At 41.8% G+C, this 23,653-nt stretch overlaps 1 protein-coding gene and 1 long non-coding RNA gene across 3 annotated transcripts in view; one reads left to right on the top strand and one right to left on the bottom strand.

Annotated features, from left to right (window-relative positions):
* The window catches only part of LOC129839118 (apoptosis-stimulating of p53 protein 2-like), a 41,885-nt gene extending 38,978 nt beyond the window's left edge, over nt 1–2,907 (bottom strand). The window contains exon 1 of one of the 2 annotated variants that reach the window (XM_055906384.1): nt 2,282–2,907. In XM_055906384.1, the coding sequence (XP_055762359.1) occupies nt 2,282–2,308 (27 nt within the window). In that variant the 5' untranslated portion in view covers nt 2,309–2,907. The remainder of the gene's footprint in view (nt 1–2,281) is intronic. The other variant, XM_055906386.1, reaches the window with a different exon arrangement.
* Nucleotides 2,908–22,412: 19,505 nt separating this feature from the next.
* Nucleotides 22,413–23,345, top strand: LOC129839500 (uncharacterized). The gene is made up of 2 exons (XR_008757039.1): nt 22,413–22,499; nt 22,594–23,345. It is a non-coding gene; the product is annotated as an uncharacterized LOC129839500 (long non-coding RNA).
* Nucleotides 23,346–23,653: the final 308 nt, after the last annotated feature.

Genomic DNA, 23,653 nt, shown 5'->3' with positions numbered 1-23,653 from the left:
GAGCGGAGTCTGACATTCGCAACGGCAGATATACTTTTGTGATGGGAAACGTTGCCCATGCTACGTCAATGGGCCGTGGGGTGCATTCTGGGACAAGAAGTGCTCTCAGTCAAAGAGTGAATGAGTCTATTGGGCGGTAGCTCAAAAACCCAACATTAGCACGAATTTCGTCAACAAGAAGTACAACATTACAAATCTTTTACAAGATGTTAGATCTGTATATCTATCTGTAGTATCGTATAGCTTTGGAATCGTGGGGCCTCCCGGGTGGCGCAGTGGTCTAGGGCACTGCATCGCAGTGCTAACTGCGCCACCAGAGTCTCTGGGTTCGCCCCCAGGCTCTGTCGCAGCCGGCCGCGACCGGGAGGTCCGTGGGGCGACGCACAATTGGGCTAGCGTCGTCCGGGATTGGGAGGGTTTGGCCGGTAGGGATTTCCTTGTCTCATCGCGCTCCAGCGACTCCTGTGGCGGGCCGGGCGCAGTGCGCGCTAACCAAGGGGGCCAGGTGCACGGTGTTTCCTCCGACACATTGGTGTGGCTGGCTTCCGGGTTGGAGGCGCGCTGTGTTAAAGAAGCAGTGCGGCTTGGTTGGGTTGTGCCTCGGAGGACGCATGGCTTTCGACCTTCGTCTCTCCCGAGCCCGTACGGGAGTTGTAGCTATGAGACAAGATAGTAATTACTAGCGATTGGATACCACGAAAATTGGGGAGAAAAGGGGTAAAAAAAAAAAAAAAAAAAAATTAAAAAAAGCTTTGGAATCGTAACTTTACGTACTATCGGGATTGCGTGACGATTAGTTTAGCAACCGCGTGAAGCGTCATGAAAACGTGAACGCGATTGGTCGACAGTCTGCTGCGTGGGGCGTTATACGTTTCTTCAGTCATTGTAATCCATATCTTGGTCAACTACACCATGCAATGCACCCTGGATTTAAGAGACAGACAAACAGGAAAAATTAGCTAGACCCTCCATTAAAAATGACACATTCCTCGAGGTAGGAATATCACAAAAAGATGATCAATGACAGATTCGAGAGGAGACATACTCTCGAGTTATGACATCGGCCAGTATTGAAATCTGACATGTATGATAGACATTTCGCGATCTAAAACTCGTATTCCTATTAACTTCCAGTGTAGTGAGAGCGACTATCACTGTGCTAAAGGATGCCAGACGGATTTCTGCCTGCTTGATTGCCAATAACTCAGATGCACATGAAAACATGAAATAACCCAGGGAATTAATAGAACATCACCCAGAGATGCACAAAAACAATATAACATTCAAAATGGGTGAACCTTTCCTTTAATATGTTGCTAATTTCACAGTGGTTTCAGAGTCCCGCAATCAGCTACGACAGCTAATATTTGTGAAAACTCTTTACAGTTCTGTTCTCTGGGTGTCACTGGGTAGGCTGATACACCAATTTTATTGGACCCAAGATCCATAGGTAAGGCTGTACATTGCAATATATGTATGCCTCCATTGCAATTCTGAAGTCTATACATCCACAGTGCAATTTCAACAGATTTTTACTTTGTGTCAGATTAATGAGTTGTTGTCTTTTGTTGAATGAAAACAACACTCCAACCTTGTTTAGCAGTATCTAGTACAATTGTGTCATGATTCCACAATGTTTATCTGTTTGCATCAGTTTCAATGGGGGACTTTTATTTTGAAGGCAAATAGCCGATTCCACTATTGTTAATCACGCTAATGTTGTATACAACACTCTGGTCAAGGAAGCCCATAATTGGCCAAGATGTGGGGTATTCAGAGTTTATTAGTAAGGTTACAAACAGTTAATAGCCCACTGTGCATTATTATTACTCTGGATTGGACGACTGAGTTTACTGAGTGTCACTGACGCTGCCAGTGATCAATTGGAAATGGAAGGCTGCAGGTAGCCTAGAGGTTAAGAGCGTTGGGCCAGTAACCGAAACGTCGCTGGTTCAAATCCCGATTTGACTAGGTCAAAAATCTGTCAGTACTTAACGGTAATTGCTCCTATAAATCTGCTACATGACAAAAATATACAGTATTTACAGAACCTGCTATTCGTTACGTTGACTGTCAGTGTGCTAAAAACATGTTCAGATTTTGTGTGGTTATCCTTCCTTTGTCTCAATATAACAGAAATGGGGATGGTATAGGCTGAGGAACGAGATACAACATAGCCTAAGGAGTAAGACCACATGCTAAACAATTCTGTCTTGTCTAATCGAAATCTCAATCATAACACGAACATGAAAGGAACATGTAGTCTGTTACAGTAACTCACCGGCATCATATTGGCAACGTATCGCATGCAACGTTGGCTACTGCTATCTTCGATTCGAGGATATTAAATCCTTCACGTATTCGATAATCCAACAGAGCAGTGACATCGGATCTAGTTTATTCCTTTTTTCTGTCGCCCGTCTATTATACGCACGAGCCGCTCTAATTTTACATTCTCCCGTTCCACAATTATGGATGTTGTCTTTACTGGAGACCTGTTGCAATGGTACTGTAACAAGGCCCTTCTCAATGACAACGATCTATCCCTTGAAATAATTTCTCACGATTAGTCCGGTGGCCATCTGATCGACATGGTTATTTGGCCCAACAATGTGCAAATGTGCAACCATGAATAATAGAACGGCAGAAATAGCCAACTGTACGTCCATTGTTAAATCCAATTTTCAATCCATCTTTATCCCTATCTATTAAAGACTTACATTTTTAGACAATGTGTATCTAGAAGTGTACTTGCCCACTAGGAAAGGTATCGGTTGAATTTACAAACGTCGGCAACCCAACCCAAAAGCGAGTGAGGCGTTCTGCGAATATAATAATGCGGCGTTCCTAACCAAGTGGAAAGGTGGTAATCATCAGTTGTGAAGCGGTAAATAGGAGTTGTGTACATTCACATGCATTTAACTCGTTGAGAAACGCTGATTGGCTAATGGCAAACAAGCTGCGTCAACCATCAATTAAAAGTAGAGCTATCATGCTTGTAAACAAATCAGACTTCAAAAACCATATTAATAATGTTTTCTTGTTGCATTTAACTGCTGAAAATGCTGTTATAGCAGCCTAGTTTTATAGACTAGCCGAAACATAGTAAAGTTCACTCAAATGAGTATGATATGTTACGTTTGGTATATATGGTTATGTAAGACTTTTGGGCGACCAAACCAAAATCAAATCAAATCTTATTTGTTGTAATTTTATTGTATTGTTGCTTTTATTTTTAACTTTAGTTTATTTAGTCAAACAAATTTTTCTTAACTCACTTTTTTTCTTAAAACGTAATTGTTGGTTAAGGGCTTGTAAGTAAGCGTTTCACCTTAAGGTGTTGATGTGACAAATCAAATCAAATTGTATTTGTATGCGCCGAATACAACAGGTGTAGGTAGACCTTAACGTGAAATGCTTACTTACAAGCCCTTAACCAACAATGCAGTTTTAAGAAAAATAAGAGTTAAGAAAAGATTGACTAAATAAACAAAAGTTTTAAAAAACTAACACAATAAAATAACAATAATGAGGCTATATATACAGCGGGTACTGGACCGAGTCAATGTGCGGGGGTACAGTTTAGTCGAGGTAATTAAGGTAATATGTACATGTAGGTAGGTGTAAAGTGACTATGCATAGATAATAAACAGCGGTGTCAATGCAAATAGTCCGGGTAGCCATTTGATTAGTTGTTCAGCATTCATATGGCTTGGGAGTAGAAGCTTCTAAAGAGGCTTTTGGACCTAGACATGGTGCTCCGGTATCGCTTTCCATGCGGTAGCAGAGAGTCAAATCAAATCAAATGTATTTATATAGCCCTTCTTACATCAGCTGATATCTCAAAGTGCTGTACAGAAACCCAGCCTAAAACCCAAAACAGCAAGCAATGCAGGTGTAGAAGCACGGTGGCTAGGAAAAACTCCCTAGAAAGGCCAAAACCTAGGAAGAAACCTAGAGAGGAACCAGGCTATGAGGGGTGGCCAGTCCTCTTCTGGCTGTGCCGGGTGGAGGTTATAACCAAGATGTTGGCCAAGATGGCCAAGATGTTCAAATGTTCATAAATGACCAGCATGGTCAAATAATAATAATCACAGTGGTTGTCGAGGGTGCAACAGGTCAGCACCTCAGGAGTAAATGTCAGTTGGCTTTTCATAGCCGATCATTGAGAGTATCTCTACTCTCAATGATGTCTCTAGAGAGTTGAAAACAGCAGGTCTGGGACAGGTCAGCACGTCCGGTGAACAGGTCAGGGTTCCATAGCCGCAGGCAGAACAGTTGAAACTGGAACAGCAGCACGGCCAGGTGGACTGGGGACAGCAAGGAGTCATCAGGCCAGGTAGTCCTGAGGCATGGTCCTAGGGCTCAGTTCCTCCGAGAGAGAGAAAGAAGGAGAGAAAGAGAGAATTAGAGAGAGCATACTTAAATTCACACAGGACACCGGATAAGACAGGAGAAATACTCCAGATATAACAGACTAACCATAGCCCCCCGACACAAACTACTGCAGCATAAATACTGGAGCCTGAGACAGGAGGGGTCAGGAGACACTGTGGCCCCATCCGATGATACCCCCGGACAGGGCCAAACAGGCAGGATATAACCCCACCCACTTTGCGAAAGCACAGCCCCCACACCACTAGAGGGATATCTTCAAGGCCAAGTATAGCCCACAAAGATCTCCGCCACGGCACAACCCAAGGGGGGGCGCCAACCCAGACAGGAAGATCACATCAGTGACTCAACCCACTCAAGTGACGCACCCCTCCTAGGGACAGCATGGAAGAGCACCAGTAGGCCAGTCACTCAGCCCCTGTAATAGGGTTAGAGGCAGAGAATCGCAGTGGAGAGAGGGGAACCGGCCAGGCAGAGACAGCAAGGGCGGTTCGTTGCTCCAGTGCCTTTCCGTTCACCTTCACACTCCTGGGCAAGACTACACTCAATCATAGGACCTACTGAAGAGATGAGTCTTTAATAAAAACTTAAAGGTTGAGACAGAGTCTGCGTCTCTCACATGGGTAGGCAGACCATTCCATAAAAATTGAGCTCTATAGGAGAAAGCCCTGCCTCCAGCTGTTTGCTTAGAAATTCTAGGGACTATTAGGAGGCCTGCCTCTTGTGACCGTAGCGAGCGTGTAGGTATGTATGGCAGGACCAAATCGGAAAGATAGGTAGGAGCAAGCCCATGTAATGCTTTGTAGGTTAGCAGTAAAACCTTGAAATCAGCCCTTGCCTTAACAGGAAGCCAGTGTAGGGAGGCTAGCACTGGAGTAATATGATCACATTTTTTGGTTCTAGCCAGGATTCTAGCAGCCGTATTTAGCACTAATTTAAGTTTATTTAGTGCTTTATCCAGGTAGCCGGAAAGTAGAGCATTGCAGTAGTCTAACCTAGAGGTTGCAAAAGCATGGATAAATTTTTCTGCATACTTTTTGGACAGAAAATGTCTGATTTTTGCAATGTTACGTAGATGGAAATAAGCTGTCCTTGAAACAGTTTTGATATGTTCGTCAAAAGAGAGATCAGGGTCCAGAGTAACGCCGAGGTCCTTCACAGCTGTACTCCTCTTCCATGGCTGTGCAAAGTTGCTGGATATTGGCAGGAACTGGAACACGCTGTTGTACACCTCGATCCAGAGCATCCCAAAAATGCTTAATAGGTGACATGTCTGGTGAGTATGGAGGCCATGGAAGAACTGGGACATTTTCAGCTTCCAGGAATTGTGTACAGATCCTTGCAACATGAGCCCGTGCATGATCATGCTAAAACACGAGGTAATGGCAGCGGATGAATGGCACGACAATGGGCCTCAGGATCTCCTCACAGTATCAATTTTTTAAAAATGTATTTATCCTTTATTTAACGAGGCAAGTCAGTTAAGAACAAATTCTTATTTACAATGACGGCCTAGGAACAGTGGGTTAACTGCCTTTTTCAGGGGCAGAACGGCAGATTTGTACCTTTCAGTTACTGGCCCAACACTTTTACCACTAGGCTACCTGCCGCCCCCAAAAAAGAAGAAGAATAGGCCGGATGTGGAGGTCCTGGGCTGGCGTGGTTACATGTGGTCTGTGGTTGTGAGGCCGGTTGGACGTACTGCCAAATTCTCTAAAACAACGTTGGAGGTGGCTTATGGTAGAGAACTGAACATTAAATTCTCTAGCAACAGCTCCAGTAGACATTTGTCGTGGAAGTTCTAAAGAATCAGGAGATTCTTGTTAACAAGGGAGCAGTTCAATACAACACACACATATATGGTGAATCGATAGAGTGCTCGAATAATACAGAAACGCAAGGGGTTTATATAGAAACCCCAACATTTTTTGGTCATGGTAGGTTCCACCCCTCCCCGGCAGATGAGGGCATCATAAGCTACCTTGTTTTCTTCTTGTGGCCAGGTGTATCGGGTGTGTGAGGTCATAGTGGACAAACAAGTGATAACGGCAGTTCCGTTTACTCCTTCCTCTACCAAGCTAGACTTCTATCTCTTCTATCTCCCGACAGCTGTGCCCTTGGAAGATAGTAAAAGAACAGGATGGACTGAAGAACTGGGGTCACTTCTCAGAGGCTCTTTGTCTTACGCCGTGTGACCGGGTTACTCAGAAGCAAAGATGATTGAAAACAGTACAGGTCTATCTGTTCCTCAAGTTTATTTCTATCCCATGTACTTGACTACACGCCTAGACCAGCTGCGGGGATTGAATGTGGAAGAGATTAACCATCCTTTCTCAGAAGCACAGCATTGGCACTAAATAAATGTCTTTACTGTTGATAAGCATATCAATAGTTAACTATTAATATTAAACAAGAAAGGTAAATACGTCATTTTTCCTCTCACACATTCCTGCAGTCAGTAAACCAATTGCGTGCTCCCTCGAAACTTGAGACATCTGTGGCAATGTGTTGTGTCACAAAACTGCACAGCTTAGAGCGGCCTTTTATTGTTCCCAGCACAAGGTGCACTTGTGTAATGAATATGCTGTTTAATCAGCTTCTTCATATTCCACACCTGTCAGGTGGATGGATTTTCTTGGCAAAGGAGAAATGCTCACCAACAGGGATGTAAACAAATTTGTGTACAAAATTGGAGAGATAAGCTTTTTGTGCGTTTGGTAAATTCTAGATTTTTTTTTTCAGCTCATGAAACATGGGACCAACACTTTACATGATGTGTTTGTATATTTTGTCAGTATACATTATAATGCCTTTGCCTAAGAAAACTTTTCTTAATTTCGATCAGCCTCATTTCACTATCCAGAATTTATGGTTTACGAGCTGATAACTGTAGGCTATTTGCGCAAAATTAATGCAAGTGGTGGACCTCGGATACTGGGACAGATCCTCGTTGTCCGTCATATTTCAATTTGCCTGCTGACATTTGACATTTAAGTATTACTTTAGCACAGTGGGATAGGCACTGTGACCCGTTCCTGTAGGTTCATGCTCTACAACATCCGCAGAGTACGACCCTGCCTCACGCAGGAAGCGGCGCAGGTCCTAATCCAGGCACTTGTCATCTCCCGTCTGGATTACTGCAACTCGCTGTTGGCTGGGCTCCCTGCCTGTGCCATTAAACCCCTACAACTCATCCAGAACGCCGCAGCCCGTCTGGTGTTCAACTTTCCCAAGTTCTCTCACGTCACCCCGCTCCTCCGCTCTCTCCACTGGCTTCCAGTTGAAGCTCGCATCCGCTACAAGACCATGGTGCTTGCCTACGGAGCTGTGAGGGGAACGGCACCTCAGTACCTTCAGGCTCTGATCAGGCCCTACACCCAAACAAGGGCACTGCGTTCATCCACCTCTGGCCTGCTCGCCTCCCTACCTCTGAGGAAGTACAGTTCCCGCTCAGCCCAGTCAAAACTGTTCGCTGCTCTGGCACCCCAATGGTGGAACAAACTCCCTCACGGCGCCAGGTCAGCGGAGTCAATCACCACCTTCCGGAGACACCTGAAACCCCACCTCCTTAAGGAATACCTAGGATAGGATAAAGTAATCCTTCTAACCCCCCCCCCCTTAAAAGAGTTAGATGCACTATTGTAAAGTGGTTGTTCCACTGGATATCATAAGGTGAATGCACCAATTTGTAAGTCGCTCTGGATAAGAGCGTCTGCTAAATGACTTAAATGTAATGTAAAAATGTAAATAGTCAGAAATCTGTTGATTTTAGGGCAAGCAAAAATGTAGGTCGGCCATAATTTGGGCACTTACAGTGTCACGCCCTGAACTTAGAGAGGTTTTTATCTCTATTTTGGTTTGGTCAGGGTGTGATTTGGGTGTGCATTCTATGTTCCTTTTTCTATGATTTGTATTTCTGTGTGTTTGGCCAGGTGTGGTTCTCAATCAGAGGCAGCTGTCTATCGTTGTCTCTGATTGAGAACCATACCTAGGTAGCTTTTTTCCCACCTGTATTTGTGGGTAGTTGTCCGTGTATAGTTGCCTGTGAGCACTACGTTGGTGGCACGTTTTTCGTTTTGATGTTTATTGTTTTGTTGGCGACATCTTAAAATAAAAAAGTATGTACGCTCGCTGCACTTTGGTCTGCTGTTTCCACCTTAGACGACCGTGACATACAGTGCTTTCGGAAAGTATTTAGACCACTTCACTTTTTCAAGATTTTCTTTTACGTTGCAGCCTTATTCTAAAATGTATTGAATTATTTTTTCCCCTCAATCAACACACAATACCCCATAATGGCTCCTGAGTGGCACAGCGGTCTAGGGCACTGCATCTCAGTGCTAGAGGCGTCACTACAGACCTTCGTTCGATCCTGGGCTGTATGACAACCGGCTGTGATTGGGAGTCCCATAGGGCGGCACACAATTGGCCCAGCATCGTCCGGGTTAGGGGAGGGCTTTGGAGGGCAGTCATTGTAAAATAATAATTTGTTCTTAACTGATTTGCCTAGTTAAATAAAAGGTTCAAAACTATTTTTGCAAACGTATTAAAAATAAGAAACCGTATATGCCTTATTTACAGAGGTATTCAGATCCTTTGCTATGAGACTCGAAATTGAGCTCAAGTGCATACTGTTTCCATTGATCATCCTTGAAATGTTTCTACAACTTGATTGGAGTAAACCTGTGGTAAATGAAATTGATTGGACATGATTTGGAAAGGCACACACTTGTCTATATAAGATCCCACAGTTGACAGTGTATGTCAGAGCAAAAACCAAGCCATGTGGTCAAAGGAATTGTCCGTAGAGCTCCGAGACAGGATTGTGTCGAGGCATAGATCTGGGGAAGGGTTCCAAAACTTTGGAACCACCAAGACTCTTCCTAGAGCTGGCTGCCCAGCCAAACTGAGCAATCGGGGAGAAGGACCTTGGTCAGGGAGGTTACCAAGAACCTGATGGTCACTTTGAGATGTGGAGATGGGAGAACCTTGCAGAAGGACAACCATCTCTGCAGCACTCCACCAATCAGGCCTTTATGGTAGAGTGGCCAGACGGAAGCCACTCTTCAGTAAAAGGCACATGACAGCCAAAAGTCAGATCCAGGACTCACAGACCATAAGAAACAAGATTCTCTGGTCTGATGAAACCAAGATTGAACTATTTGGCCTGAATGCCAAGCATCACGTCTGGAGGAAACCTGGCACCATCCCTACGGTGAAGCATGTTGGTGGCAGCATTTTGCTGTGGGGATGTTTTCCAGTGGCAGGGACGGGGAGACTAATCAGGATCGAGGGAAAGATGAACGGAGCAAAGTACAGTGAGATACTTGATGAACACCTGCTCCAGAGCGCTCAGACTGGGGCAACGGTTCAACTTCCAACATGACAACGAGCCTAAGCACACAGCCAAGACAACGCATGAATGGCTTCAGGACAAGTCTCTGAATGTCGTTCAGTGGCCCAGCCAGACCACGGACTTGAACCCGATCGAACATCTCTGGAGAGACCTGAAAATATATGTGCAGCGATGCTCCCCATCCAACCTGACAGAGCTTGAGAGGATCTGCAAAGAAGAATGGGAGAAACCCCAAATACAGGTGTGCCAAGCTTGTAGCATCATACCCAAGAAGACTCGAGGCTGTAATCGCTGCCAAAGGTGTTTCAACAAAGTACTGAGTAAAGGATCTGAATACTTACTATGTAAATGTGATATTTCAGTTTTTAATTTGTAATAAAAGTGCAACATTTCTAAACCTGTTTTTGCTTTGTCATTATGGGGTATCGTGTGTAGATTGAGGGGGAAAACACTATTTAATCAATTTTAGAATAAGGCTAATGTAATAAAATTTGGGAAAAGTCAAGGGGTCTGTATACTTTCCAAATGCACTGTAAATTATAAAGGCCTACCCTACTGTAATCGATTGCACACAACCAACCATCTAACATGTGATTTCCCATTACAGATCAAATAGTCTTTTAGGTGTACGTGAATCCATGACTCTTGCATTTAAAGAAGCACTATGCAGAAATCGCTCCCTCATTTCCTGGTTGCTAAAAGTATAATAGGTCGCCTAATTTCAGTTTGTCACAAAACAAGCAGTCATTGTGTAGAGAATCTTGTACCATCTCAACTGCTTTGAAATATATTTTCCATAACCAAATATAGTATTTTCATCTGTTTGAAGCTGGTGTACAATACCGAAAGTAAAAGATGCAGAAACTAAACTTAAGAACGGGAAGCATAGAAATTACACACAGAACAGATCTACTGCTTCTTTGACTTGCTTTCAATGATAATAAAAGATCTATAACTAACATTTCTATGTGAATTTGGTCGGGCCGCCCAAAAAGTTACATATTCTAGCTTTAACATATGGCTCACGTAAACCTACACATAATAAACCATAGGCCTGTAATTAATAGAGTGAGACTAGAAGGGGGTGGGGGGTCAAGTGCAAGATGTAGGGTTTCAGGTAATTTCGGAAGATGGCTTCAGGGGGAAGGTGGTTCCACCATTGGACAGGGGTGTAAAGTACTTGAAAGTACTACTTAAGCAATTATTTGGGGTATCTAAACTTTACTTAACTATTTATACTTTTGACTCCTTTTCCTTCACAACATTCCTAAAGAAAATTGTATTATTTTTACTCCATTCATTTTCCCTGACACCCAAAAGTACTCGTTACATTTTGAATGCTTAGCAGACGAAGAAAATGGTCCAATTCACACACTTATTAAGTGTGTGAATAGCATCACTGGTCATCCCTACTGCCTCTGACCTGACAGACTCACTAAACACATGCTTCATTTGTAAAAGTGTTGGAGCGTGCCCCTGGCTATCCATAATTTTTTTTTTTTTTAAATGGTGCTGTCTGATTTGCTTAATATAAGGAATTTGAAATGATTTATACTTTTTCTTTTGATACTTAAGTATATTTTTAGCAGTTACATTTACTTGTGATACTTAAGTATATTTAAAACCAAATCATTTTAGACTTTTACTCAAGTAGTATTTTACTGGGTGACTTTCACTTTTACTTTAGTCATTTTCTATTAAGGTATCTTAACTTTTACTCAAGTATGACGATTGGGTACTCTTTCCACCATTGCCATTGGGGTGCCAGGAGAGAGAAGAGCTTGGACTGGGCTGAGCGGGAGCTGCCCTCCTGTAGGAGTGGGAGGGCGAAGAGACCAGATGTGGTAGAACAGAGTGCTCAGGTTGGGGTGTAATGCTTGCTATGAAATCTGATGGTGTATGCATATTTAGGCCAGTGCTTGACTTGGACTGAAATAGGTGCCAGTACTCATTTTGGGTGCCGGTACCAGTTATATTTAGGTGCAGGAACTCCTAATTACTTTGGAGCTAATATTCTACAGGAGGAGCAAGAACTCAGTTATGGTGAGCTCCTGCCCAAGTCAAGTACTGTGCTTAGGTAAAAAGACAAATAATGTCCCGTTGGGAACAACAAGTAGAGCTCAATCTGATTGGGTGGGCCTGTGCCCACCCGTGCCTACGCCCCTGCTGTAGCAGACTTTTGTTTCTCATTACTGCTTAGCATGTCCCTGGCATTTTGATTCACTCAATCATGCTGCCACTTCTTGTAAATGCATGTTTACGTAGTCTCCGAGGCATTTCTCGGGGCACACTTAATAGGCTAATGGGTTTCTTTACATTAGGGATTCTTAATCACTATCATAAATATTTAGACTCACTTAGCTTGTTTGCACAACAACAAGCAATGGGAAGATATCAGAACAGGGACGTTGGGGAATAATAACATATTGTTCGGGATACATTTGTACTGTGGTGAAGCTGTCTCTATAGTAATGCAAGGTCTCTCATAATCATCATCATCAATGGCTATGGAAATGCTGGGATGGGTTGTTCTATGAAAATGATGTTTAATGTAAAGATGCAACTATGATTGTCACGCCCTGACCTTAGATATCCTTTTTATGTCTCCATTTTGGTTTGGTCAGGGCGTGAGTTGGGGTGGGCATTCTATGTTTTGTGTTCTATGTTTTCTTTTCTGTGTGTTTGGCCGGGTGTGGTTCTCAATCAGAGGCAGCTGTCTATCGTTGTCTCTGATTGAGAACCATACTTAGGTAGCCTTTTCCCACCTGTGTTTTGTGGGTAGTTGTTTTCTGTTTAGTTTGGTTACCTTTCAGAACTGTTCGTTTGTCTCTTTGTTATTTTTGTTCGTATTGTTCTGAGTGAAATAAAAATCATGAACACGTACCACGCTGCGCTTTGGTCCACTCCTCATTCTTCATCAGACGAGCGTAACAATGATGGTGATATGATATGGATTACAAGGCTATACTCATTTCATGTTACACACAGACACTCAGCCATGCAAATTGCTGAGTGTCTGTGGTTATTATTTATTTAGGCATCACACATTATACATTATCTTACTCTTATCAAATACATTCTCACTAAATCACATCCAATATAACACATCAACCTACTCAGATCTACTACACACATAGTATCTTGACTTAATTTTCTAACATCTGTGGCATTGGCTCAAAGGCAAACAGGCAAGGGAATAAAACATATATATAGCTAGAACCTGTTTCTTCAATTCTAAACATCAGACATTTGAAATCTCATAATACCTCAAATGGCAGTAACTTTACAAGCACTAATTATGAAAAATGTAGACTGAGAATAGTCTCTAGTTATGGTAAGGGGTGAAATAAGTATAGCCAGTTTTAATTGTAACTGCTTAGCAGATTATAAAGAAAGAAGATCAGTCTTTACGTGGCTAAAAGAAAAGGAATATAACATAGATTGTATACAGGAAACTCACTCTACATCCTTAGATGAAGTTGCGTGGAAAAAAGAATGGGGGGGCAAAATAATCTGTCAAGGACAAAGGAACTCAAAATGTGTGAGGATATTAATTTACAAAAATGTCAATCTGAATTTGTAAATAGTCAGGAATGATTTGCAAGGAAGGTGGCTCCTTTTGAATATGAAAGTGGATGAAAAACAGATTTGGCTCATTAATCTATATGGTCCAAATCAGGATGATCCATACTTCTTTGAAAATATTTATACCAATTATTGAACTTACAGATAACAAACAATCAACTCATTATGATGGGAGACTATAACACCGTGTTAAGCACATTAATGAACCATAAAGGAAATCACTCTACAAACTATCATCACAGTGCCCTTAAGGAAATCACAAATATTATGGACACATTAGAAATAGTGGATATTTGAAGACTTAAATCAAGCTAGTCGTCTTGACTACGTTCTTGTCTCTTTCTCTCTAATATCAAAGGTTACAATAGTATTGATAGGAGACAGGTTTGATTTCACTATTATTAAAACAAGACCCAGATGGCAAATACAAAGATCCAGTCCATCTAAAAAAAACTGGAGGCCTCTCACACTTTAATGTTGTGATGCAAACATACTAGCAAAATGCATAGCACTCAGAATTAAAAAGGTTTTACCAGGTATTGTTCATCCTGATCAGACAGGTTTTTACCTGGATGATACATTGCAGATAATATACGACAACTACTAGAAATAATAGAACATGAAACATCTACGAAGCCAGGCTTGGTATCTATAGTAGATTTTGAAAAGGCCTTTGATAAAGTAAGACTGGATTTTATTTATAAATGCCTGGATTTTTTTCAATTTAGGCGAGTCTCTTATAAAATGGGTAAAAGTAGTGTATAGCAACCCTAGGTGTAAAATATTTAGAGGATATCCAAGGCTTAAAAACAAAGGTGTCCATGTATGCAGATGACTCAAGTTTTATAGTAAGTCCGCAAGCTAGATCCCTGCAATGTCTCATTGAAGATCTAGATAACTTTTCTGGGCTAAAACCTAAGTGTACAAAACTACGTATCGGATCTTTAAAAAATACAACTTTTACATTTCCCTGCAGTTTACCTACAGTTGAAGTCAGAAGTGTACATACACCTTAGCCAAATACATATAAACTCACTTTTTCACAATTCCTGACATTTAATCCTAGTACAAATTCCCTGTTTTAGGTCAGTTAGGATCACTACTTTTTTGACACAAATTATGTCAATTAGCCTATCAGAAGCTTTAAAGCCATGACATTTTCTGGAATTTCCCAAGCTGTTTAAAGGCACAGTCAACTTAGTGTATGTAAACTTCAGACCCACTGTGTCAGGACCCGGTGTGAGAATCAGTCACTTAGTAAACTGAGCCACTAATAGTCGGCAGAACCCAGAAGATGAGGCAGACACAGCAGTATTAGAGACGGTGGTTTAATAAAGTAAAAGTAAAAGATCTTCAGGCAAAAAATATAAATCCACAACGTCAAAAGTAATTCCAAGAGAAAAAATGTATATCCTCCAAGACACAAGGAAAATCCACAAAGTGGTAAGAACAGCAGGGAAATAAACAAACCTCAAAAGAATAATCAAAAATAAACAAGAACAAAACCAGAGTACCTCAAGAAAATCCAACTAGAGAAACAAATGTTCACAGCATGGCTGGGTGCTAACATACAAACACAGAGCAAAGAACTGAGGAACACTAAGGGTTTAAATACTTTCAAGGGAAATGAGGCACAGGTGCAAATAATAACTGGAACAAGGGAAAAAACAAAAGGGTCAAAAAAGCACGAGTGTGACCAAAACCTGAACAATCCTGGCCAAATCCTGACACACTGCAATTGTGATACAGTGAATTATAAGTGAAATAATCTGTCTGTAAGCAATTGTTGGGAAAATGACTTGTGTCATGCACAAAGTAGATGTCTTAACCGACTTGCCAAAACTTGTGGAGTGGTTGAAAAACGATTTTTAATGACTCCAACCTAAGCGTATGTAAACTTCCGACTTCAACTGTATAAAATGGGCAGACGGTGAAGTAGATTTACTTGGTATTCATATCACAAAAGATATAAATGAGCTCTCAACAATGAATTTCAATAGAAAACTTAGTAAAAATAGACAAGGTCCTGCAACCATGGACAAGTAAATACCTGTCTATTTATGGGAAAAATTACACTGATTAACTCATTAGTAATTTCTCAATGTACTCACTTATGGCGCTGCAAATTCCTGATGATTCGTTTTCAAATCATATGAGCAAAAAACATTTCACTTTATCTGAGATGCTAAACCAGACAAGATAAAGCGTGCCTATCTATGTAATGAATATGAACTGGGTGGGTTGAGATTATTAAATACAAAAGCACTAAACCGCTCTCGAAAAGCTTCACTTACACAAAAGTTTTACTTGAACCCTATACAGTTCTCAAGTAGATTACTATTACTATCTATATTTTTCAAACAAGCACTTGCAGCTGGTTACAATTTCATCCCCCTGAAAAGACAGAACAAATATCACAACAAATATTATGGTTGAACTCAATTGTGCTGGTTGATAAAATACCTGTATTCAATATGTCTGAAAGTGGTATTTTGTTTTTAAAAGATATTGTAAATTGGAATGGTAGAGTAATGTCCTTCATGAAGTTATCATAAATGTATGAGAAGGTCTGCTCAATCCAAGATTACAACCAATTGATTACACCCCAAAAACTGAGGAGGCAGTGAACTGATCTGTCTGCCCAATATAAATCATCAAAGTGGCAGAGGAATAAAAATAGCATAGATAGAAAAGTATACCAGTTTCAGTTGAGGACCAGGATGTTGACAGCTGTGCCATACAGATAGCAAAAAAGCTGGGAAGAGATTTTTGATGTACCGATTCCATGGTACAGGGTATATAAGTTGATACATTAAACGACGCAATATTCAAGACTTCGTGCTTTTCAGCTACAACGTTGGTACAGAATTCTTGCCACCAACAAAATGTTGAATATTTGGGGCATACAATCTTCGCAGCTCTGCAGATTTCGTTGTGAGGATACAGAATCAATAGACCACTTGTTTTGGTATTGCCCTCAAGTAGCCTGTTTCTGGTCTCAGGTTCAGGAATGGCTGAAAAAGCATAATATTGTAGCAACCCGCACAGACAGCGGTGTGTTATGTGGTAGGCTATTAGTGGGTTGTGTTGTACTTACCAGTGTTCGCGGGGTCCGACATGCCAATCAACCTGCTATCTGCCAATCACGGGGATGCCTGGAATGTTCTGATGCCAGGCATCCTGGTGTTTGGCGGAGTGGCGTGGAGGGGGGCTGGGCAGGGGGATGGAGCACTGGAAGTTAAGACCAGGTTTAGCCATTGTTCTCTCTCTTACGTCTGGGCTTCACAAGAGAAGGTCACGGTTGGCTTGTAGGTTATCTTTCATTTATTTGGCGTGGGCTACGGCCAAACAGTAGCCTGTGTAAAGTTGGGTTAATAAACCGTCAATTCGTAAACTCAACCCTCTGTCTGGACAATTGTTCCTTTATGATCTAGTCAGGTCATTACAATATTAATCTAAAATTGACTATAGAAATAGATGTTGTTGGGAGTTGGGAGATCTGGAGAGACCTGGTCAGTCAATTACTAATACTCTTAGTAAAAGTACTTATCTTCAACACGCAATCTGTGGATTCTATTCAATTAGATAGATTTGAATGGTATGTTAAACATCACAGCATATTTGAAAGATATATGGCACGTAGAAATCAGAAGAGGGTGGCCAGCAGAGATGGGTGGGATAGGCTGAGGGTTGTAATGTGGAATTGGAGACAAGTGGGAGTAGAGTTGCTGGGCGGGGGACAGAATGATCATCAAAGATAAACGTTTTTTTTTAAGTTTTGAAAAAATAAATAAAGTTTGAATAACACTGAGGGGCAACGTTGTTACAAGTAATGCCTGTTTGCCTGAGGCTGATGCCGCGCAGGTTTTGTACGTTTGTACACATTGTGACGGCCCTGAATTTTTCTGAACCGTCTCAGTGCTTCTCCTTCCAATAGGGCGCTTCCCCTTTAATTCCCAATTAAATAGTGCTTCTCCTTCCAATAGGGCGCTTCCCCTTTAATTCCCAATTAAATAGTGCTTCTCCTTCCAATAGGGCGCTTCCCCTTTAATTCCCAATTAATTAGTGGTTCCCCTTTAATTCCCAATTAAATAGCCAGCATCAGCTGCACAAAAGTGAGGTTGTGATGGAGACGTGAAAGAGGATGTGGTCAACCCTCAGTTCCGAAGCGTCTCTATTCCGTTTGTTTTGTAGCCTAATAGAAAGTTTGCCCAGGATCTGATCCACTCTTTGCGTCCGTGGAATTACACCTCTCCGTTGTTCTTCGTGGCCTTTCTCCGCTGGAGATCTGTTGGCAGATTGGATTGTCTGACCGACTGACGACAACCTTTTTGTATACTGTATTTCACTTGTTTTGGTGATGTATACCGCGATGATTTATGTAGTTAGTTGTAGTTGAGGACTTATTAAGAGTTCATACGCTCGATGGTTGTGTGGTAAAATAATTGTTATTTTGATTGTATGATTTGATACTGGCTTTACGCTACACTTGTATGAACGGACAAACATTGCGTGACTAAGGTCACTTGAGTTCCCTGAACTCCTTTACCGGGCTGGACTCTTTTAGTCCCGAGGTACAGGACAACCAGAGCTCATTATTTGTTATATTGTAATGTGTATGTGTGATCATTTATGTTGGTAATACAACCCACGCAAAAGAATACAGTTTTTGAAGTTCTTTCCAATGTTTTAAGGGTTTATGAAAAGTGTATTTCCATCCTGACTTTTACATAAGTCCTTTGTATTGGTGTAGACTTGACGGACCAGATGGGACTCATTCCCTCCCAAACCAAAAGGAGAAACCAATGTGTTCTCTGGTAGGCACAATCTACCTGGCACCCCTATAAATAATAACCTCAAGTCAAAACCGTTACAACATGCATATACACACACTTGCATTCAAACCCACACACGTGCACATACACACACATTTTGAATATGGGAGGGCAGGGTCTTGGATGGTTGAGGGGCAGCTCTCGGAGAACTGTGGATCTTGGAGGGCTGGTTGGGAGCTTGGGCCGGTGGCTGATAGGTCGCTGGTTCGGGTCCCCGTTTTTGACCTTGTGGGAGAGCTGTCGACGTGCTCTTGAGCAGGGTGTTGAAGCTGGTTGCATCTGTGGGTCGCTATGGATGGGAGTCTGTTACATGACTGAATGTAATGTAAATGTTGAGCTGCTTCACTGCAAGGAGATATGTTTTAATATTCAAATATTTATTTTTGTAAATGATATATTAAAACAATATGTTGTCTTGTGTCAAACTTTCTTTTGCAGGAAGTGAACATAGATATATCCAAATCTTTTTTAAATTAATGCTTATCGATCTGACGACATTCATAGTAACTCATCACATTCTGCATGCAATGCATAGGCCTAGTGATTATATTATAGCTCATCGTATTATAACACTGTCGGTGTGTTACATGAATAATCATGCGTAGTCTCTTGATAAGCCTTGTATTCTTCAATACAAAAATTATATTTCCATGTTGAGTGCAAAAGCTAAAAGCTAGTCAGATGGATAACTACAACACTTGAATTTGGAATTTCAGTTTCTACATTTCCTGACACTCCATTGCCGGCAAGCATGGACCAGTATTGTATAGTAAAACGAGTATCCTGAAGTCTATAGGCGTAGTTATTCAGATTTTACATTATGTTGGCCTACACGCATAATCGTAGTCTACTTTGCAATATACTGCCATTTTATCAAATGATTCTTCAGTGATCGTTTTTCATCCATGCTTTATGAGCTCAGTATACCTATGACTGCATAACTCATCACTCGAGGTATTTCATTCATTCTCATAAACAAAACATTTTCCTACAAACAACGTTGACATGTTAGGTCAATCCTTGCAGTCACAGTTCCATCTTGTATAATGGTTATATTCTCCAAGTAGCAGGGTGGTCATTGACTGCAATATATACATTCTGATTTGTGGGTTTCAGCTTCAAGTTATGGTTGCCCGCAGCCCATGAATGACAATTTCAGTTTGTGTGGTCATTCCAATCATTTTGTAAATGGTTCCAGGTGGTTTCGAACGTCTAATTATTCATTTTGTTAGTTTATTCTGAGTCTGGGTTTTACTACAGATTCTTCTGTGTACCTTTGGGCAAATATCAAGTTTAGTCATTTGCAGGCCTTTGCCCTTCCTTACTGATAAACGGTCAATCTATAGTGGGGAAAGTTATTTCAATTTATGCTCCAATGTGCTTCGTAAGTAAAAGGCTACAACAGTGGTTACCAACAGGTCTATCGTGATCTCCAAGCATTTCTGTAAAAAACAACGATAAGCCCAAAGACCAGGGGCCTGTTGCACAAAAGTAGAATTAAGACATCCGGGATAAATGACTCAGCTGAGCTCAATGAAGCCAAAACATGTGCGTCCAGGCTTAATTGGTTGCACAAAGACCAAGCCAGGATGAGCAGACACGGATTCATTAAACCAGGTGAAACCAATCCTGGATAGGTGCGCGCTCACGGCTCACTCAAATAGACCCCGCCACAGATCACAGATTAACTGATTTACCATGGCAACTAGAGCCGCGTACTTTTCCCCGTCGGAAGCACAAATCCTCATGGAGGCATACGAGGAGGTAAAATATATAATTAAGAAGAAAGGCAACACCGCCACAGTGATAAAGCAAAGAGGAAAAGCGTGGCAAAGTATTGCAGACCGCCTGAATGCATAAGTAGTGCACAATTACACAGTCACCGCTCCGCTGAAACATCACAATTACAATTCAAATATTTAATTCACATCTCCAAAAATGCAGTTGTACTGTAATTATGAAACGGTTAAATTTTTAATTGAAATGCACTGCAGATATGAGTGAAATTGTGTATAGTAACTCCATCACACTGTATAAAGCTATGATAAATTTTTTGATATTTTTACTGAAAACAAGACAAAAATACCAAGTAATTTTTTGCAGTGTGACTCCATTAGATGTGTGTGTGTGTGTGTGTAGATTAAACATGAACGGGCCAAAACGGACATGGCAGCAGGTCAAAATCAAATACAAGAACATTCTGCAGAATGGTATGGTCCCTGACTAATATTTAACAAAGCACAAGCATATATTGTACCCAGAAGGTGCCTGCTCACACATTGTCTGTACTGTTTTAGCAGTGAAAAAGAATACCCACAGACAAGGCACGGGTGGTGGGTCACCAAAGGCTGACCTTACCCCAGCAGAGGACATGGCCTTGGAACTAAATAAAGGCAGGCCCGTCTTAGAGGGGATCCCTGGGGGGAAAGAGACTAGCATAGGTTCCTCCCAATATGCCACCCGCTTCATTCAAGGTATGTCCTTCCATCTCTACATGGGATACAACCACATTCATATTGAATCAATTTGGACTGTCTGACTTTGGTTTACCTATTGCCTTGCAGTGTCTGGCAGCACTGTGTTCCTGTTAGAGCCACCAGCACAAGCACCAGACGATGCTGATCCAGTGAGTACTCCATCAAAGGCATACTGTAGGCCTGGCATGTCTTGTCTACTAGCTTCAATATGAATCTGATTAAATGTGATAGGGTGAAGGCCCCAGTGCAGCAGCAACAGCACATGATGGAGACGATGATGAGGAGGAGACCATCTCTCTGGATTCCAGAAGGCATGAGGTATCATGTTAAGACTGTGAAAGTACTATTTACTCTACAATGGTGAGGAGTCCTCATCAAAATCAAAAAATCTAATTTCTTTTACAGGACCCAGATGCTATACAGTGGGAAAACCAGCCTGGCAACATAGTGCATATTAATAAAAGGACACCACATCCTGCCAAATTCCAGCTGCGCTAATTGTATTGTGTTCACAGAGCTCACAAGCTATCAGAAAGTTGTATGGCAACCACCTCCGGCGCCAAATAGAACTGGCAGACATAGACATTCAGTACAAGAAGAAAAAGATGGAAAATCTTGCACTGGAGTCCGAAATAAAAAAGAGGACAATTAGGAAACTGGACCTTGAAATAAAAAAACTTGAGAGGGAGGTGAGATATGCCTTCAATGTACACTGTATGCTAACTGTAACACAAATGTATTAATCATTATTTTTCTTTCCTCCCCCAGCTCCAAGAAGATGACACAGCTCAAAATAAAAATTAGGTATATTCTCGTAAAGTCAAGTGAGCCATGACATATGAGATCTTATTGTGAGCACACAGGACTGTGGCATCTTTCTAAGGTTTTTTTTATTTTCCCAGCAATCAGTACAACCAAGTCATCGTTATAAGGCATCGCCCTCTTTTGCCCACCCCCCCAGCACCAGGTGTGGCCACTAGCCTATATGAAGGCCCAAAATTGTGTGTTCCTTTCTGCTCTGACAATGGCATGCCCATTCGTGCGAGATGTGGTGGATGAAGAAGCACTTGTGCTGAGGAGAGCCTTCAGGCGAGAAAGGGTCTTCAGGGACCGGTTGGACCCACTGGCCTTCCCTGATGACCATCTATATGAAAGATACAGGTTTTCTGCAGATGGCATCAGGTATCTATGCAGACTACTGGGTCCCAGGATTAAGCACCGCACTGCACGGAGCCATGCACTGAGTGTGGAGCAAATGGTTTGTGTGGCCTTGCGCTTTTTTGCTAGTGGAGCCTTCCTGTACTCAGTGGGGGATGCAGAACAGCTGAACAAGGCCACAATTTGCCGCACAATAAGGAGTGTGTGTCTGGCTATCAAAGCATTAGCAGATGTCTTCATCTCCTTCCCTGGCCACAGAAGACTCTGTGACATCAAAGAGGAGTTCTATAGGATTGCAGGTAAGAGGATCTACAAATTACAGGACAACTGTTAACACATAGTAGGATACTCATTACTTTGTGTGACAGGTTTCCCCAATGTCATTGGTGCAGTGGACTGCACACACATAAGGATAAAAGCCCCCTCAGGTGCCCATGAGGCCGATTTTTGTGAATAGGAAATCCTTTCACAGCATTAATGTTCAGGTGAACATAACTTTTTGATATTGTCCATTGACGAACACTCTGCATTGCCAGTGATGTGCATTGATTGGTGTAATATTCCTCATCTTATGATTTCAGATGGTCTGCAATGCTGACTGTGTGATCAGCAATGTTGTGGCAAAATGGCCTGGCTCAGTCCATGACTCCAGAATCTTTCGGGCCTCTGAAATCTATCAGTGCCTATCACAAGGTAAGCCACACAACCCCTATTTATAACCATCATGGCTGTGTCAAGAATATCACTGTGTTTATGAGGTAGTAATGATGAGATTTTGTGTTGACAGGTGAATTCTCTGGTGTGTTGCTGGGAGACAGGGGGTATGGCTGCCAGCCTTTTCTCCTGACACCTTTCACAGACCCCCAGGAAGCACAGCAGGCCTACAACCATGCCCATGCCAGGACCAGGGCCAGAGTTGAAATGACCTTTGGCCTCCTGAAGGCACGCTTTCACTGCCTTCACAAATTAAGGGTCAGCCCTGTTAGGGCATGTGATATTACTGTGGCTTGTGCTGTCCTCCACAATGTGGCCTGCCTGAGGAAGGAGAGGGCCCCCAGAGTGCCACCAGCCATGGACTGGGACAATCCGGCAATCTTCCCTGATGACGACAGTGGTCGGCTGCTGAGGGACCAATATGTGTTGAATTATTTTAGTTAGTATGTGTGCTTTCAATTTTGGTTAAATATGTCCTGCGGTGGCAGAGGAATTTGGTTTTTTTTGGGTTCGTTTTTTTACGAATTTGGCCTCTTATGATGTTTGTGCGGTATACTGTGTGTAATACAAGGCTGCAGGGAGGCTACTGCATCCATTCATTTGTCTGTTCAGTTGATGTGTATGGATTTGTCCTGCATTTATTTTAGTGTGCAGACATGCAGGGTGTGTTATATACAGACCTTTGAATGTGTATGTATCATTTTGTATAATATGCTTGGATTCTGTGCTTTCCATCTTGTAGAGTCACTGTGACTTCAGTTTCGAAAGGAGCTGATGGTTTACCTGCTTTGTTTTGTCCTTATTCAATAAAGGAACATAATGTTACACATTGTGTTTTTATATTCATATGGAATGTGTATTTGTTTATATGACAGAGTACTAGGGCCACACTGAAGAAAAAGGATAAAGTCATAAATTTATGAGGCTGGTTCTTTCTGCAGAAAAGCTACATATTGTTTTTACAGTTTTGATACTTATGACAATGTGATACTTAATATTCTGGCACATCAGCATGTCTTTGTTTATGAAACCATACTGAAGTACAATTTCACGAAATGCCCCACATCTGTCATTTTAACAACTGTCCTCCTTTAAAACAACTGGTTACAATATTATTACTTGTGTTTTTTTCC

This window comes from Salvelinus fontinalis, chromosome 40 (assembly GCF_029448725.1).
Source record: "Salvelinus fontinalis isolate EN_2023a chromosome 40, ASM2944872v1, whole genome shotgun sequence".
NCBI classification, from domain to species: Eukaryota; Metazoa; Chordata; class Actinopteri; order Salmoniformes; family Salmonidae; genus Salvelinus; species Salvelinus fontinalis.
The sequence above is the reverse complement of the archived record's forward strand: the minus strand, read 5'-3'. Positions and strand labels throughout refer to the sequence as shown.